Genomic DNA, 17,075 nt, shown 5'->3' on the forward strand with positions numbered 1-17,075 from the left:
TTGCTTGTTACTGATCTTCCCATGGCAGTTGCTGAGAAGAGATACAGCAGAATGCATCGACATGCATATACCCCCCCCCTCTTATTTTTTCTTAGAAAGATTAAAACTACATGAAAAGCGATCAACTTTCTAAAATCTTAACTGAGATTACAGCTACAGGAAACATATTTCTGAGGTAAGTTTTAATTGTTTATGTAATGTATAGCTCTGGGAAAGAAGCTTTAAAAGAGTTTAACTCTGAGGCTAAATTGTAAGAAGTCAAAGAGCTTCTGTACTTGCTTCAGTCCAGCTTTCATGGGATTGGAGCAGAAGACTGCTAAAATCACTTAAGGGGAAGAAAGCAAAAATTACTGTAGGTACACTAACTGTGTGTATCAGCAAGTGAAAAAACCCATGGTAAACATTTAAATGTTGGAACTGGCTTTGTATTTTTTGTGTAGCATTAGAAAAAATACACTCTCCTCTAACTTAAGCTTGTGCACTCATCCTCATGGTATGCACACAAGGCACAATCATTCAGGAGAAGTTACTTCTGCCCTGCTTGTCTCTGATATATTTCCTGTTTTGATTTTGATTTTGATTTATATGCGACTATTTGACATAATGCAGCAGTCTCCTTGGCATGAGTTATGGGTATCTCTTAGCTCTTTAAAAGTAGTGAAGAAACTATTCTGAGAGACAGGCTTATTAAGAAAATGAATATGCTTTACATAAAGAAAGCAGACTTTTTTTGGTGTCTGCTTTAGCTCATACTCTGTAATTTAGTTTATAAAAGCAGATGACTCTTCCTCAAGTCAGTCAAGAAATGTACTTTTCCTGTAGTTTTCACAAATCCTCTTCTACCAAGTATTTTAAAGCCTGAAATTGAGTTCTAACTGCCTTCATTAAAGACGTTGAGAACTAATTGCAATGGAAGAGAACGGGACCAGAACTGTTTGCATCTGATATTTCAGTCTGGGTTCGGAAAAAACAACGTGAGCTTTTGCAGCATTTCCAAGTATTTGTTTAAATAATAGCACTCTGAAATAATTTCCTTAGAGAAAAGAATAAAAATGGAACAAATACTGAAGTTAGTCTGTGAATTAACTTTTCCTAATGGCTCTAGTATCCAGTTCTTGAAGGATACACTCCAGATCAATGCTGCTCAGGCTGTAATGTCTCATCTTCTACGTTGTCCTTTCAAAATCAACTGAGTAACTTCGCTAATGAAGTTTCTGAAGTAGGCAGCGATATCTTCACTGAGGCTAGTAGCACAGCATCTTTCTTGACCCAAATAAAAAAGAAAACCAATGCTAAAACACATGGAAGAATTCAGTTTTGGTGATGAGATTAAAAATGTCCCTCTGATTTCAAATAGTTGCATGCTGTGGGTTGCATGACAGCGGCCAGGACTGTCTAAACTAGGTTACCATTTCCACGCAATAATCTTACCACTCTGAGACACTGAATAACCTAGTGTACTTTTATTAAGTAAATGGAAGCAGAGGTTAATGAACATATACTGGACCAACTTAACACCTTGAAAACACAGGCATCAGTCAGACTGAGAGGCAGCATACTGATAAGATCAAGTTTTCTTTACAAATCTATGAGCCCCTGTACAAAAATAAAGTATAAAAGGGGCAAACAGAATTATTTGTTTCTTCCCAATCCCAGGGCTGCTTCTGAGGTCACATTCAGCATACATTTAGAGAAGTCCAAGAGGCGCTCTAAATTATGCAGTGATATTTACAGTACCAGGAGGACCCTTCTCCAGTTGGAGATTGAAAAAAAATAAAAAAATCGTAACATTAGCTTTGTGCCTGCACGAGTCTTCCCTATGCAAGCGAAGCTTCCAGCTGAATTTATGGCAGCCTTTTGCCCTCTACGTACCACACAAATAGCAGAGATGCATCAGAAGGGTTTGGGCAGGGCAGGAGGCAGGGGAGGCGTGGATCGGGCAGACTGAGGAGTCCTGGGCTTGCTCTGCGCTTCCTGGGACTGTGCTGAAACCGGTTCACGGAGCTCACTGGGCTGCGCAGTTCAGCTGTACTTAAAGCCTAGGGGGGTTCCAAGTTAATCTTTTGCTACTGAAGGCTCGTACAAGGAAAACAGTCTGTGGTAAAGAGGAGGCAGGACAGAACGCTAACTGATGCGCTTTACAGTTTAGGACTCTTGATAAAAGGCTGTACAGCGAGAATAAAAGAAACAAAGCTCTCCAAGTTAGTCTTTCTACTGTGTAATATTAACTGAATGGTAGTTCCACTTAAGAGAAGAAAAGTGTATTAGTTACATTAAATCACTACTTATTGTCTTCTACATAAGGCAGAAGCACCCTCATGGGCCTTATGAGTTTTCTTTCCTTACAGGCTGGATACACAGACACTCCAAGAAATTCACATTCACAGAGTCAAAAGTGTGTAGTCAAAACATTTATGGTGGACTATACCCAAATTATCAAAATTGCTTTACCTGTTTACTGTCATAAACATTTGAGATGAAGAATGTGTCACTGAAGTCAGATACCAATGCTTACCAGAGAAGAAGTTTGTATTTCTAACATCAGAAACACTCCACTGCTTGCTTTTCAGTAGGTCTTCCCATCTTTGTGCTTTACTGGGAAAAGAGGTAGTTTTGAGAGTGAATGAACCCGCCACTTCGATGAGCTCAGCTAGTGTGTAATCCTACCATTGCAACCGCTAATCTACAGGAACACCTGCTAAGGTTCATCCAGAACTAAAATGACACAGCACGGCTACTTGAAAAATTACCTCTTACTCACTAAATAGTTCACAGTTTGCACCCATCCCCTTTTACAGGGGCTAAATTCAGAACAGATGAGCAGCTACTATTACTCCGATAGGTTCCCTCTTACTTGCTAGCTTGCTTATGCGAGGCCCACGCAGACAGTTTCTCATCGGTTGGTTACCAGCATTCCACAAGCCACCAACTCAAGGGACTGGGTGACAGTACTTGTTTTGGGACGTAGTCACAGCACTGTGATTCCAGCTGTAGCATAAGCGGGGTCAGCAGGCGGGGTGAGGCGATGGATCAAGTTCCCTTCTGCGCTGCAGGCTGCAAGCTGTGCTGTGAATGCTGCACAGCATAAAGACCTTGCCTGACCTGGCTGGCTGGGATGCCTAGCTGGACCTAGATTTCGCCTAAGGATTTTCCAAGAATAGAGATTTGACCACCTGACCTGCAGTAGGAGTAGGCAGGACAAAATTAGCAACCTATGCACTTTATGATAATTACCCCTATGATAAAGGTTCAGCCATGAGAACCTTTGCTGATTACGCGTGCAGCGGTCCCAAACAACTGGAACAGCCCACAGATCAATTACAGCTGATAGTTCAGCTTTGAGGAAAGATCCTTTGAGAACACTGTACCATTTTCATATAAACACTAAACTTCATACCGTACACCAGCACAGCCAACCAAGCTTTGAAGATAAATCATTTTAAGGAACACCATATTTCTGACACCTAAAAAGAGGTGGCAACGCTTGCTTCCATTAATCGTTTTCAGAAAAAAATGCAAACCATCTTGGCCAGTGAGCGCACGAAGAAGGGAAACAAAACACCAGGTCAGCACATGGTTAAATTTTCTTACTTGGCTCTGCTCTAATCCTAAATTAGTTGAACTTGTGCCCATACAGGCAGAGCAGAGCCGCTGGAACAGCCTACAGGCCGTGCCCCTACCAGGGCCTTCCCTTAACAGACTTTAAGAAACCTTTTCTCACTGCACAAGTCACTGATATATTCTTGAAACTCCCTGCGATGAAATGAAGGACCCAAAAGCATTTAATTGTTGAACACATAAAAGGAAGTATATTTAAAATAAAAAAAATTGGTCAGACTGTAGAGTCAATTACCATTTTTAAAGGAATTTACAGGGCTGTTGTAGATGAGTCTTTTGGAATAGTCAGTTTATCGCAATGCCTAAACTGGTTTCTTCATTGCACAGTATTTTCTTTTAAAATGTGTGCATTTTTAAACAATTACATACATATTAAAAATCAGCATTTCTTTGCTTCAACTTAATTAAAACGTTAATACTCTCAGACAACACAGATCTGAAATGGTGAAACCAGTAATTGCCCCCTCCCACCTTACAACAAATTAAATTGAGACAAAATTACAAACACATTTCACTACATGATTATTATTAATAAAAATCAGGTTTTTTTTTATAAAGTTGCCCAAAATGCAAGGGATGTGCATAGGTTTACAACTTAGTCAGAATAATATTTTACTTTATTCCCTTGGGTACGTGTTCCCATGAACGGAATGTACTTTGCTGTAGATTACAGGTTTTATCAACACAGATACACCAACAGCATGAACGCTTGCGACTGTCCACATGCATTAAGAGTCAAGACCCAATTTCAAATTTCTAAAAGTTTTACAGAGTTCTTCAAAGAGACAGTATCACATTATCTGGATGTTACACAAAAGTACTTAAAAATACTATCCTAGGAAAAAAAAAAAAAGCGAAAAAAGGCCTTTAAAATTTATGAATTTGTTTCGTAACCACTAGACTAATTACTTCAAATAAATAAAGGAAAGCAAAGTATTCCAATCCATAAAATCAGACTCTAAAAAGAATGTAGTGTTCCACCCCCAAGTTAAGGTAACAGAATCATATTATTATTACTATTAAAATAGATTATAGAAAGCAGCATCTATTTTGTGCAGTTTTTAGGGGCCCTTGAAATAAAAAGCTATGATTTCCAAAAATATAACATTCCAAAGGACTGAATAATACATACATTTAAAGATACATTTTATTAAAGTTTAGGAGAAATGATTAAAAAAAGATACTGTCTCTTTAAATTAGTGTTTAATTTTTTTTCCCCCTCCTCCTATCTATTCGGACATGACAATAATTATATTTTAGGTCACACTACATCTAGGTAGTCTCTAGGGGCCAAGACCTGTTGACACAAGGTCAATAACGTAGAGGTTTTCCATGTATGAGGTGGTTCCCAGTAATGACAGATTTGTTTTCAATTCTCTCCTGACCGGTCTAATAGACCCAGGAGACCGGGACCCACTGTGAGGCTGTACACACAAGCTCGATGGCTTCCTCCAGGTGCCTGATAGTTTCATCAATTTCATTGTTGATAATTGTTAGGTCAAAGTAGTGTGCATATGTTCTCTGTAAGATTTCAGACTCCTTCTGCAGGCGCTGAAGAGATTCATCCTGTTCGGCAGTCAGAAAAGAAAATGGGAGAGAGAGAAGTTGGATCCTTTCATACTCTTCTACAACAGCTTTCTAACTGTTGCTTACAGAGAAGGAAACGGGCAAAGAAGCCTTAGGGAGGCCTAGGTGGTTTAGATCCCCCACCTAAATCTATGGAAATCACATGGGAGACATGGCACAATTTCTCTCTTGAAGCTGACATTCAAACGGCACTCAGTTATGGACGTTACTTGACACAAAACACAAGCCTAGTGTTAAAAAAGCAAGGTAGAGGATGGAAGCTTAGAAAAGCGGCACAGACATGAGCAACGGAGACCATATGTGAATAAAATGTACAAAATGCACAAATAGGAGCTATTGGGCCTATGTCCAGGTAAGAATGAGAGAAACAGGAGAGGGCATATTGTCAGGTATCAGCTGTTCCCGGTTTTGGTAACGTTTTCTGTTCAACATCAGTCTTCTGGGTCTGCTTCCTTTAATAATCATTTACCGATAAGGAAGTTCTCACTCCGCGTTACTCTGCGGTTCCTATTTCAGAGCATGCCATTTCCAGCATCTCTTAGTCTGAGATCCTGAAGACGAACCACGCAGCCCACACTCGAGAAGGGCCAGTGACAGCAGATGGGTGCTCTCCATGGCTTTGTGTCAATCTCCTTACAGAAACAAGTGCATCCTACTTTGTGGGTGCGCTACTGGAGACTGTGCAGCCAGCAACGCTACTGCGATGGGCTTTCTTAGTGAGGTCTGCCTTTCTGAGAGAGCGGGACTGCAAAAGGCTTCTTGCCAGGCCTCTGCAGCAATCATAAGTTTGAATTCCCTTCCTGCAAATTCCCTTAGAAATTAAACCTGCCCCACAGGTTTGGGGTGGATATGGGGCAAAATTACATATGAGCAGTATAGGCTCCTGCTGCTCTGTAGTATCTATAGGGTCACCCTACTTGATCAATCAACTGGGATGCTCTTTATTATAACAGAGTTTTAGGCTGCAGGAAGTACAGACACGGTGCCTATAGCTGTTTGCACAAGAAATTATTCTGGGAACAGAATTGTATCCAGCTAATAAGAGACTCCCCCCCTCCCCTTTTTTCTGTTTAAACTTCCAAGTATTTGTAATTACAGTGACAAGTAGCTGTAGAACAGTGGCCTTCAGGCCCTCTGAAGGGAAAAACCTGCACTGAGACAGTTCTCCTTCCCTGTAGCTATGAAACCAGCCACTTCTGGAGAAGTTCTGTACCAAAGTTACAGTTCTGCTTCTTTCCTGAAACTGCAGCCTCAAATGAGGGGGGGATGTTGCCTTCACTTGATTGTCATTACAAATTTCATTCAGAGTCAGGCAAATACTCCTCACATCTGCTTCTGTACAAGGGATGCTCCTTGTATGGACTATTACGCATCACCAGCGACGTCTGGAACTTCCGTAAAAGATACCAGTGCATGCAAGTTTAATTTAGGCTGTTAACAAATTGGACATTATGGATCAATACTGATATGAAATATTTTTGTGGAACTTCTCATAGATTCCAAAAGAGATATCAATTTATATCAGCAGAGGATCTAAACTCTTCTGCTTAAATTAACCTACTAAGGAAAAAAAAAAAAATCATACTTGTCAAGCAGAATATTTTCAGTGCTTTAAGATTAATTTTATATTTAAAGCCAGTCTTAGCAAAATCATACTGCACCTTTAAAAGAGTTTTAATCTCATGGCACAAGGCTAACAGTACCTAAAAAAACCCCACGAAGCCTTAGAACTGTTAAGTTATATGTAGCTTTTTAACTGCTATTCAGATTTCCCATCAGTGTCATCTTTACCCACAAGTATGAGAATTAACTTCTCTCACTAAAGTGTCTTACTGTGACAGACAATAAAAATCTGAAAAACTTACAGCTATCTCATCTTAAAAAAAAAACAACTGGTAGGTAGAGAAGAATGAATACTAATATTTACCTTGCACACATAGATGTCACAAAACTAAGAGTTTCAAAAATTCATTAAATTTTAATATTTTTCTGACTTAGCTTCTACTAGATGCAACTTGACTGGGATCAAGGTGAGTTGTATTTGGGAATATCTAAATTTTCTAGCCTGTTGGAAATGTAAAACATTACTCCTTTCATATACTTTTAGGGGCAGTAATAAGTTTGGGATAGGCCATTGCAGCAGTTTTCAAATAGGTTCAAACTTTCTCAAGTTCTGCAAAAAGAGAAGAGATTACAAGTTCTTGATTTTTGTTTTATTCTGGGACCAAATTTCACCTGTGTTTGTGACAGAGTATCTATTTGTACATTCAAAACCATGTCAGTGTTTCCTCTGTGTCTGTAGGTCTTAAAGGCCAAAATTCATCTTTGAAGCTAATGCTTCCTCAAAATGTTTGCTGTAGTAAGTTCCTCTCAATTTCTCTAAAATTTCTTAATTAAATTTTGAATAGTGAACATCCCAGATTATTCTCCAAGAATATTCTCCAGCAGCTGTGCTTTCAATAGTGTCAAGAAAGAAGATACTTAGCAAAATGTTCAGCTAGCTGCAGACAGACAAATGAATGGCCACAACTTCAGTAATTTCACATCTGGGAGCAGAACATCTGTCTTGTCGTCTTCCCTCAGCTCTCATGCAATAGGCATTTTATGTGGGTCTAGTTGCAGTGTGTCCATTATTGGAACAGACTTTTTTTTCCTACCACTAGAATTCCATTCACTTTCCTAATCATCTCTCCTTCCCCACCATAGCTGGGACAGAAAGGAGTGAACCATGGCTTTTATCCACAAAATCTCTCCCACATGCATAATGGCCACCAGTGAAATCTTCAGTTTCTGAGGGCTGTTTTTTTTTGGCCTTAAAGTACATAGGACAACAGCTGCCACTTGTGGCAGTCAAAGCACAGCCTAGCAAATTATTAATATTCCCTTCTAAGGCTGTGAACAATGTATAAACACACCATCAGGCCTTTGCCAATTTTGCTCCAACAGAAAGAAATTCTCCTCAATTTAAACAGCTGGTGGACTGCAAACTTCTTAAGAAAATTCCTTATTCTTTGGCTGTAGGAAGCGAGGAAGCATAGCTAAAATTCAGAAGAATTTGGCTCAATTAAGATTTACACATGGCTCAATAAAGATTTAGATCAAAAAAGTGAAGCCTGTTAACTCCTCTTTGCTACTGTCTGGGCAATGGGAGGTAGAAAACAGCTGGAGGAAAGAGGACCTACTCCAGTGTCTCCTGATAAGCTCTCTCCTCTCTTTGTTTTAGCACAGCAACAATCTGATTTAAGTTTCCTCTGTGATTAGACAGGTGGGTACACTCTGGGAGATTTCCTATATGATTTAAATCGGTTTTGTGCTTTGCAGAATTGCTCATAGTGCACTGCTATATTCAGTTGGAAAGCATAATATTTTGCCTCCTAACTCTTGCTGTGTGGTCTTTGATTATTGAGATATTTTGTGTGGTCTACAACAGGCTAAAGTGTCTCAAGAGAGATACTTCTAAGATGGGGCCTCTGCACTGACTTTACCACAAAGTTCAGATATACGGCTGTAAGAGTAGAAATTTTACTTTCTAGTTGCTTTTTACTAGCAGATAATTTTAGCACAGATATCTGAAGTCATTATTACATTAAATTTTTATTCCAATGGCGAAAGTAATGTTGAATGGGAACAAGCATATCTACATTCTAAAACTACTGAAACAACTGGGACTACCTTGTCAGCCCCTAGCTGGTACTTACAGGCAATTTTCTGCACCATTTTGGCAGCTATGTACAATTAGTACGAGTGCAGGAAAATGAAAAGAAAATAAAGATGAAATTTAAGAAAACATAAGGGAGGAAAAAAGGACAGTCATTTACAGAACTGTTCTCAAAAAGCATAAGTAAAATAAACAAAACAGGGTAAGAGGATAAACAGAAAGGGATACTCATTATGCAAATGAACCTTTCAAAAAGGAAGCATGAATGGGAAATATGAAACACACACTCTCCACCCTTGTTTGCTGCCTTGCAGGCTGCTAACACACAGACATAATTTGCATATCTCCCTTCACGCAGCCCAGTAAACCTTGGAAAACAGGATCCTGTATTCGGGTAAGGTCTCTTGCTATTACCATTTCCTGCCCCTCCCTTTCCTTAAGTTTAATTGATTCATAAATTAGCATGCTTAGTTCAGCAATTCACGTGCCTGAGTGAAACCCTGCGTGCACTTCAGTCACAAGAGCTTAAAACAAAGACACAGTCTTACAGCATGAATGGAAATATTTAGAACATAATACTTCTACTAATATTTCTTTGGCATGAACAAGTATTTCCCCACCAGTACTACAAAAGGTACATTTCTGTCCTCTTTCCAGTGTACCATGGAAAACATTTTCTCCCTCATATGAACTGTCCCAAATGTCTCTGTGTTATACTCTACAGCTGGAAGAGTAAAAGTTAAGTACCACTGGCAGATGAGTGAGGCCAAGGAAGACTATCTGGGAGCTGAGACACAGGTATGGAGGCAACAAACCCAGGCAATGACATAATTCCACAGGGTACTGGGCTGCCTGAGCGCTGCTGTAAGCACAGTGCTTGCCTGACACATCCTAAGAACGATTCTAGCTATTTTTTAAGTGATGCTGTGCCATTTGCTTGCACAAAAGCAAATTCAGTGTAGAATACAAAATTTTAGTATTTTCTCAAGATTGTACTGATTTACAGCATACACCAACACCAGCAGTTAGGCAAACTGTCACTTCACTAACATTGCAAATTCTGATGTTCTGAGAGATCTTTGAGTGTACACTCGTGATATTTACAGTTAGGGTATGGGTCCATAAGACACAGTGAAATCACATAACTTACTGCTGTGAAAGTTAAAAGATCCTTCTTCCCCCTCCCATCTCTCTTCCTGGCTACATGCCTTCACTGCTTGTTCTGGCATTGGTGTTTGTCAGAGCCTTTGTGAGCTGCTTGAAAACTGACAAAAATCCAATTTAGAGCTAAAGTAGCTCACTAAAGGATCTGGTCAGTGCAGACTGGCAATATATGTCCCAGAAGCAAGTTAGAGAGAATCACTCCCTTCAGGAACAGCGAACTAGTAGAATGCCTCACCTGCCAGTAAAATTGCAGCTCAAGGCCATTATTTTTCACTCTCCACTTGCTATTTTAACAATCATTCAGGGTATTTGCATTTAAATATGTTGGTCTTGTTCCTTATTTTCCTGCAAGCCTCTGCACTGATGTCATAGTTTCATATTTATGATATTGTAATTACATTTCTATAGAAACAGGCTGCAGAGACAGGGTTTCTGACTTTATTTTTGTGTGATCAAGGAGACATCTAGGAGATTTGGAACAGATTAATGGTCAAATCCAATTGATTAAATACCTTAATATCATGGTTTAAAAAAGGCTGAGCAGATAAAGTGTTGGTATAAATACCGTTTGCCCTGTTGTGAGCTAAATCCAGAATTGCTTGATATCATCTTTGAAACCAGTAGCAATCTGCAGAGCAGATACTCTATAAAGACTAAATAGGAAATTCAGGATGTGGGCCTCCATGAATACTTAACATTATTCCAAAGAAATTACCCCTTTGGTCAAAGCTTCCAATTCTTAGATAACAGCCTTTGAAATTAATAAGCCTATTTCCGATATATATGTGCTGTATAGAAAAAATACTAAAAGATAAAGGTGGGATGACAGCACAGTCACGCACACCCATTTCTTCAGTTCAGGGCAGCTGTAATCTAGTGCTAGCATTGCAACTCAGAATTGAGTAATTTGTGCTAATGATTTGTCAAGGATTTGGAAATGGATCTTTGAGCTAGGGCAGGGAATGAAATAAAAGAATATGTACTTTTAGAATACATCATGCGGATCCTTCAACTTGAAGTTCATATTTTGAATTAGAAAAATCAGTTAATAAACAATAAATACATCTCAATCAACTTAATAATGCTGTCATACAACTGTCTGTCTGCCTCTCCACTTACAGACAAGGAAACAATTAGAGAGTCTTATCTGCATATTTGAATCTCATCCTGAATTCTCTCTCTGATAGGATATTAGATTGCAACATGCCATACCTCATTAATGCCTGGGGTAATTGTAGGTGCAGCAATAAAAACAACAAAAGGAGCAAACTCTGCAGTTCTCAGGACCTTCAATGCCTAGGCGAAAAAAAAAAAAAATCAGATACTTTATAAGAATCCCGCAACAATCAATGTGAAGTAAGTTTAGTCTCACAAGCAGAAGATACAAAATCATGATTTACCAATGCTGGTATTTGTTTTTAACTGATTTGGAGTCAAGACCTTAGTAATACACACTCTTAACTTTTTGCATTATTTTACATTTTTGGTGGTCAAACCAGATATTTATCCTTAATTAGAGTGAGTTTTCAAGACAATGAAAGCTTTAGCATTTTCAGAGGCTCTTCCCACACAGTCTCAAAGAGCGCAGAGTTTTGTTTACATTTAAACTGAAAGATTAACACCAGGTAAAAAAATTCAGTCATGTCATAAATTGGGAAAAGAGCCAACTGTATTTTAGAATACATATTGATTAGAATATAATTTTTGTCTGACTTTTTCCACCTACCAAGACTTTTTTATTATTATTTTCTGAAACAAATGAAATTGTGATGTGAGAGGTTTGAAGTTTCTAAAAAGTAAGCATAGTGACGTTTTTAAAAAGTGAGCATAGCACTAATGCAGTAAATGCAGCACCAAACCCCTGAACCAAATCTATGCAGAAGAAAGGAGTTCTCATTAAAAAGTTGACTTAGTCATAATTTACTGAGTGACACACAGAGCTGCTGTAAGTGAAACTCTGGTACAGATCCAAGTTAGACTGAAGTGCAGGACAGCAAGTAAACATACCTCAGCTGAACTCAAATGGATGGACAAGATAGAACCAAACAAAAAACCCCAATCCATCCTTTTGCCAAGCTAAAGAGGTTTTCATCTCTGCTGCTTGAAACCCACCTAAATATATCATCTATGACAACCTCCTCTAAACAAGAGATAAAACCCGTATGTGAAAGTCAAGAAAACTCAGATAACTTAAGAGTACCCAAAGAAAAACAGGCAAGCGGTGTCAGATAACTAGGAATAAGTCCACAGACAGGCTGGCCTTGATGAGCTGAGGTGGATGCATGAGGAAGCTGGCTAAGAAAGAGGCTTGCTAGACACATGCTGGAGGAAGCGCAGCAAAGGTGGCTGTTACCAAATATAAGTATATTCTAACAAAGATTAAAATGGCTTCTGAGAATTGTAAGGCTTCTGAATAATGCAAGTTGAAAAGGTTTACCAAGAGAGTTTGCTTTTCACAGGTGCTCCGTTTGAACTAACGATAAATGCTGCTCTCCCTGAAAACTGTTAAATGTGGGATTTTATTTTTCAAAATAGCACCACACCAGCATACTATGTGAACTGTCTTAAATAATTTAGTCAGGTATCTTATTTCTGTTATGAAGTTCTTAAAGAATTTTAACTTCTTGAATCCATTCACAAAGAAGAAAGGCAGCAGCAAATTTAAATAGATAACACTGGTCACAATTTTCATTTGTCTGTCTTCCCATTTCCTTCAATCTGCTAGAATAATATAAACATCGCATTTGTCCATATTCATGTTGTTCCACCTAACAAAACATATAAACACATCCCTGTGAAATGAAAGTCATGACTATATGGATGTTTCAAAGGAAACGTATCAGAATTTTCCACTGAAGATTTTATATAATGAACGAACAAACTATTAGTGTTTCTTGAGAGCCTGATTTTCCTTCCTACCCTCCTCCAAAAAGTATAACACCGCAACATAGACAGGAGTTTATAAAGTAACAACACTGATCTGGTCATTGTGCAAACAGGATCGATATCGGTGATTGACCACAAATGTTTCTGACCATGCTCAATAGCGATATAGAGACAAGAGTCAGCTGGGAACAAGATTACCCTCTAATACAGCATCAAAGAGAAATTTTTGAAAATATCGAAACATTACTCCTGGCAGGCAATGACAATCACTTGTTTTGATACATTTCCCTGGACATGAGACTAATCTATTAAAAAGTTACACGGTAAGTAGATTTTCAAGCTATAGTGGTTGCATACCAAGCTAAACTATGGATTTGTTTCTGCTGTGTGTTCTTCTAACCAGACGATTACCACAATTCTACTTCACAGATTGATACCTTGGTGTTCCAGGGACTTTTATTCCACATTACTGTATGCATTACTTATGTAGTGTGCAATCAATAAGAATAAATATATCTCAATAAAATAAGGTTGAAGGATTTGTGATGAGTCCCATTTTCATGTACTTCTAGTTACCTGAGGTTCTACATCAAGTATTGCAATTAGTCCCTGCTCATGGATCTTTCGTATTGTTTCCAGTTTTGTCCCATACATTGCATCCTCATGGCTGCCATATTCCAAATACTCATTGTTTGATATATCCTGCATCATTTGGTCATGTGATACAAAGTAGTAATTTTTCCCATTTTCTTCATCTTTCTTTGGAGGTCGGGTTGTGTCTGAAAATACAAAATATTTTTAGTACAAAAGCAATATTAAGCTTATATATGGCTTTTTGTTTGGTTTATTAATACTTATTCACTGAATGATGACCTGTCAAATCACATACAGAACACTGAAGCATGAGCTTGGGGTAGGCAGAATGACAGGGGCTGGGAAAAGCAGGAGTCTGGGGGATGTGGAAAAGGTAAATATCAAAAGGTAACAGAGGAAGAACAGAAGGTCATAAATAACCTTTGCCTGGTCAAGACTATAAGACTCTATCAGCTGCTTTCAACAGCAAAGGCCAGATCTCACAGTTTTTATAGTTTCTAAACAATTCAGTTTCTCCACTTTACCCCAGGGGCCAGTACTGGGCCCAATCCTGTTCAACATCTTCATTAATGATCTGGATGATGGGGCAGAGTGTACCCTCAGCAAGGATGCCAATGATACAAAACTGGGAGGAGTGGCTGATATGCCAGAGTGTCATGCTGTCATCCAGAGGGACCTTGACAAGCTGGAGAAACAGGCTGACAGGAACCTCATGAAATTCAACAAGGGGAAGTGCCAAGTCTTGCACCTGGGGAGGAACAACCCCATGCACCAGCGCGTGCTGGGGGCTGACCAGTTGGAAAGCAGCTCTCCAGAAGAGGCCCTGTGGGGGGTCCTGGTAGACACTCAGTTGAACATGAGCCCACAATGTGCCCCTGTGGCAAACAAGGGCTAAAGGTATCCTGGGCTGCATAAGACAAAGTATTGGCAGCAGGTGGAGGGAGGTGATTCTACCCCTCAGCACTGGTGAGGCCAAACCTGGAGTGCTGGGTCCAGTTCTGGGCTCCCCAATACAAGAGAGACATGGACATACTGGAGAAAGTCCAGTGAAGGGGCACTAAGGGACTGGAGCATCTCCTATGAGGAAAGGCTGAGAGAGCTGGGACTGTTCAGCCTGGAGAAGAGAAGGCTCAGGGGGGATCTCATTAATGAGTACGAATATCTAAAGTGAAGGTGTAAAGAAGATGGAGCCAGGCTCTTTTCAGTGGTGCTCAATGACAGGACAAGACGTAATGGGCACACACTGACACATGGAAGCTTCCGTCTGAATGTAAGGAAACACTTTTTCACTGTGAGGGTGACTGAGCACTGGCACACGCTGCCCGGAGAGCTGGTGGAGTCTCCATCCTTGGAGATATTCAAAAGCGACCTGGACATGGTCCTGGGCAACTGGCTCTAGGTGGCCCTGCTTGAGCAGAGGGATTGGACCAGATGACTTCCAGAGATAAGGACCTCAACCATTCTGTGATTCTGTAGGTCATCTGCTCCTCTTTTCCCCACAGGCATGCCGATACCCACTTGCTTATCTTTCTTCTTATATTCCCTCACATACTGATTTACTCTCATATTTTTTCACTATCACATTTATGTTGGTGACATATCTGAAACACCACATCTCTTCCCAATCTAATCCCTTATCTTCCAACAACCCTATCATAATTTCAAACAAGGTCTCCAAAAATTGAACTAATTTTCTATTTTTAATTATACCTATTACTGTTCTGAGGAAAAATTAGCAATGTTCTGAGGATTAATTAGCATATTTCAAAGCTGAAAAGTTCTATAGAAATATTATAGATCATAGTTATTATTTTAAGGAATTCAAGAACAATGGATTATACAAACCATATAATATCACTATACTAGTCACTGCTGCCCTAGGTCTACTGAACTTACCTACTCTTATATTTCCCCCAAATCCTCTTCTTTTGTAAAAACATTTCTGTGTTTTCCTTTTTTACTTAAATTCTTATGAGGTTTTCTTCTTCTGAGTGTGAAAGTGTAAGTCTAAAAAGTGGGCGAGGGCCTGATCACTTGTGGCCAAGAGAGATGAAAGCTACTTAGCAATAACATATTTTTCGAATATATTGCTTCTGCAGACCTATGTGGTAACAGATGTATGGCCTACTAATCCTTTTAATTAACTACCATTGTGTGTGACGTGACCTTTACGATCAGGTTTTCAGTAAGTAGATAATTTCTTCATAAAGCATTCCCCAAAACTCTACACCCAATTAAGGCATATCTCAAAAGCTACCTACTCCTACCATGGTTTTGTAAAAGAATGCAGAAAATGCAGTAAAATCCATCCCTGACAGCTGGAGAGAATAAATTCAGTTACCTAGAGTCAGCTGAAAGACAGACCAGGTTCCCATAATACTTCAAGTGTATGTGATATATTTTATCACATAAATCAAAAAATATTTTATATTTTATGATCTATTTATATCACTAACATAAGGAAGTAATTTGGGTCTCTAAACACCAGCACAAAGTGCTATTTTAAATGCCCTAAATGCCTTAAATCTGAAACATTCACATAGGACTATTAGATATAATGCAGGAGTTAAAAGATACCATTGCTCTTCTGGAGTGGGGCTGGAGGTCAGGTGATGTCTAAAACAGGCATCTAAACTTCATACTGATGCTTAAGCACCTGAATTTCATCCTGATTTGCAGTCTAGTCTTTTTAGTCATCTTATCTAATCAGTGAAGCAATTTCAGTGCCTCCACAGAGCAGGAACCTAATGCAGACAATCTAAGGCATGGTCGTCACGGTATAGGGGAGTCCACTTTAATAGGTATTTGAAGATAAAATAACTAGTTCAAGCTTCTACCTCCCCACAGCAATACAGTTAGTACTTGAGAGAGACTGGGTGAAACGCATACTGTAAAACATTTATTACTCTTTGTTCTAGTTCTTCATAATGGAGAACATATTTGCTGGGTTACTACTCCCTTCCCCCCCTATAGTCTTGTCTGTATTGAATAACATAGGTACAATGTACATCACATAATCCTGGCACCGCATTTTTAAAGGGTCTAATCCAGGATTTTAGTGTCTAGATATAAACAGTAGCATGACAAACAGTGCAGTTTCACATGGCTGCTGGGGTGATCTAATGGTTCCTGCGGTCAAAAGGGCTACGTCTTTCTGTTTTGCTTCTGCTGGCACTAGTCTTTGTTGAACTCCTTAGTGAGCAAGCCTGGGGAACTTAAATCAGCAGCAAACTAATCCTTTTCCCCTTCCAAATAGGTTTACAGGGAAGTTCTTAAAAATAACACTTTCTAGCAACAACAAAATCCTTATAGGTAGAAAAACACCTAAGTGCAATTTCGAAGTAAAGCACTAGCAAGGTATAAAGTAAATTAAATTAATGCATAATGGTCATCAATGTCACTTCTGAGCCATGTATGGTGTTTCTGAAGTCAGCCTGAAACAGAGTGAACAGATTTAGCTGCTGGATGCTCTTGTTTCAGAATGCCTAGCTTGAGGAAAAAGGGTGCATCTCCAAGAGATCATGTAGTAGGATATGCAATTCCTGCCATGATATTGGTAAAGGTTGTC

At 39.2% G+C, this 17,075-nt stretch overlaps 1 protein-coding gene across 2 annotated transcripts in view; it reads right to left on the reverse strand.

The window, feature by feature from the left end:
* Nucleotides 1–3,869: 3,869 nt before the first annotated feature.
* Nucleotides 3,870–17,075, reverse strand: part of CASK (calcium/calmodulin dependent serine protein kinase) — a gene marked incomplete at its 5' end in the record, with an annotated part of 227,593 nt that continues 214,387 nt past the window's right edge. For both annotated transcript variants that reach the window (XM_082337801.1, XM_082337800.1), the window contains 3 exons: nucleotides 3,870–5,184; nucleotides 11,240–11,323; nucleotides 13,490–13,692. In XM_082337801.1, coding sequence (XP_082193927.1) covers nucleotides 5,008–5,184; nucleotides 11,240–11,323; nucleotides 13,490–13,692 — 464 coding nt within the window. In that variant the 3' untranslated portion in view covers nucleotides 3,870–5,007. The remainder of the gene's footprint in view (nucleotides 5,185–11,239; nucleotides 11,324–13,489; nucleotides 13,693–17,075) is intronic.

The sequence above is a fragment of the Platalea leucorodia genome, assembly GCF_965183815.1.
Source record: "Platalea leucorodia genome assembly, chromosome: 2".
In the NCBI taxonomy this organism is placed as follows: Eukaryota; Metazoa; Chordata; class Aves; order Pelecaniformes; family Threskiornithidae; genus Platalea; species Platalea leucorodia.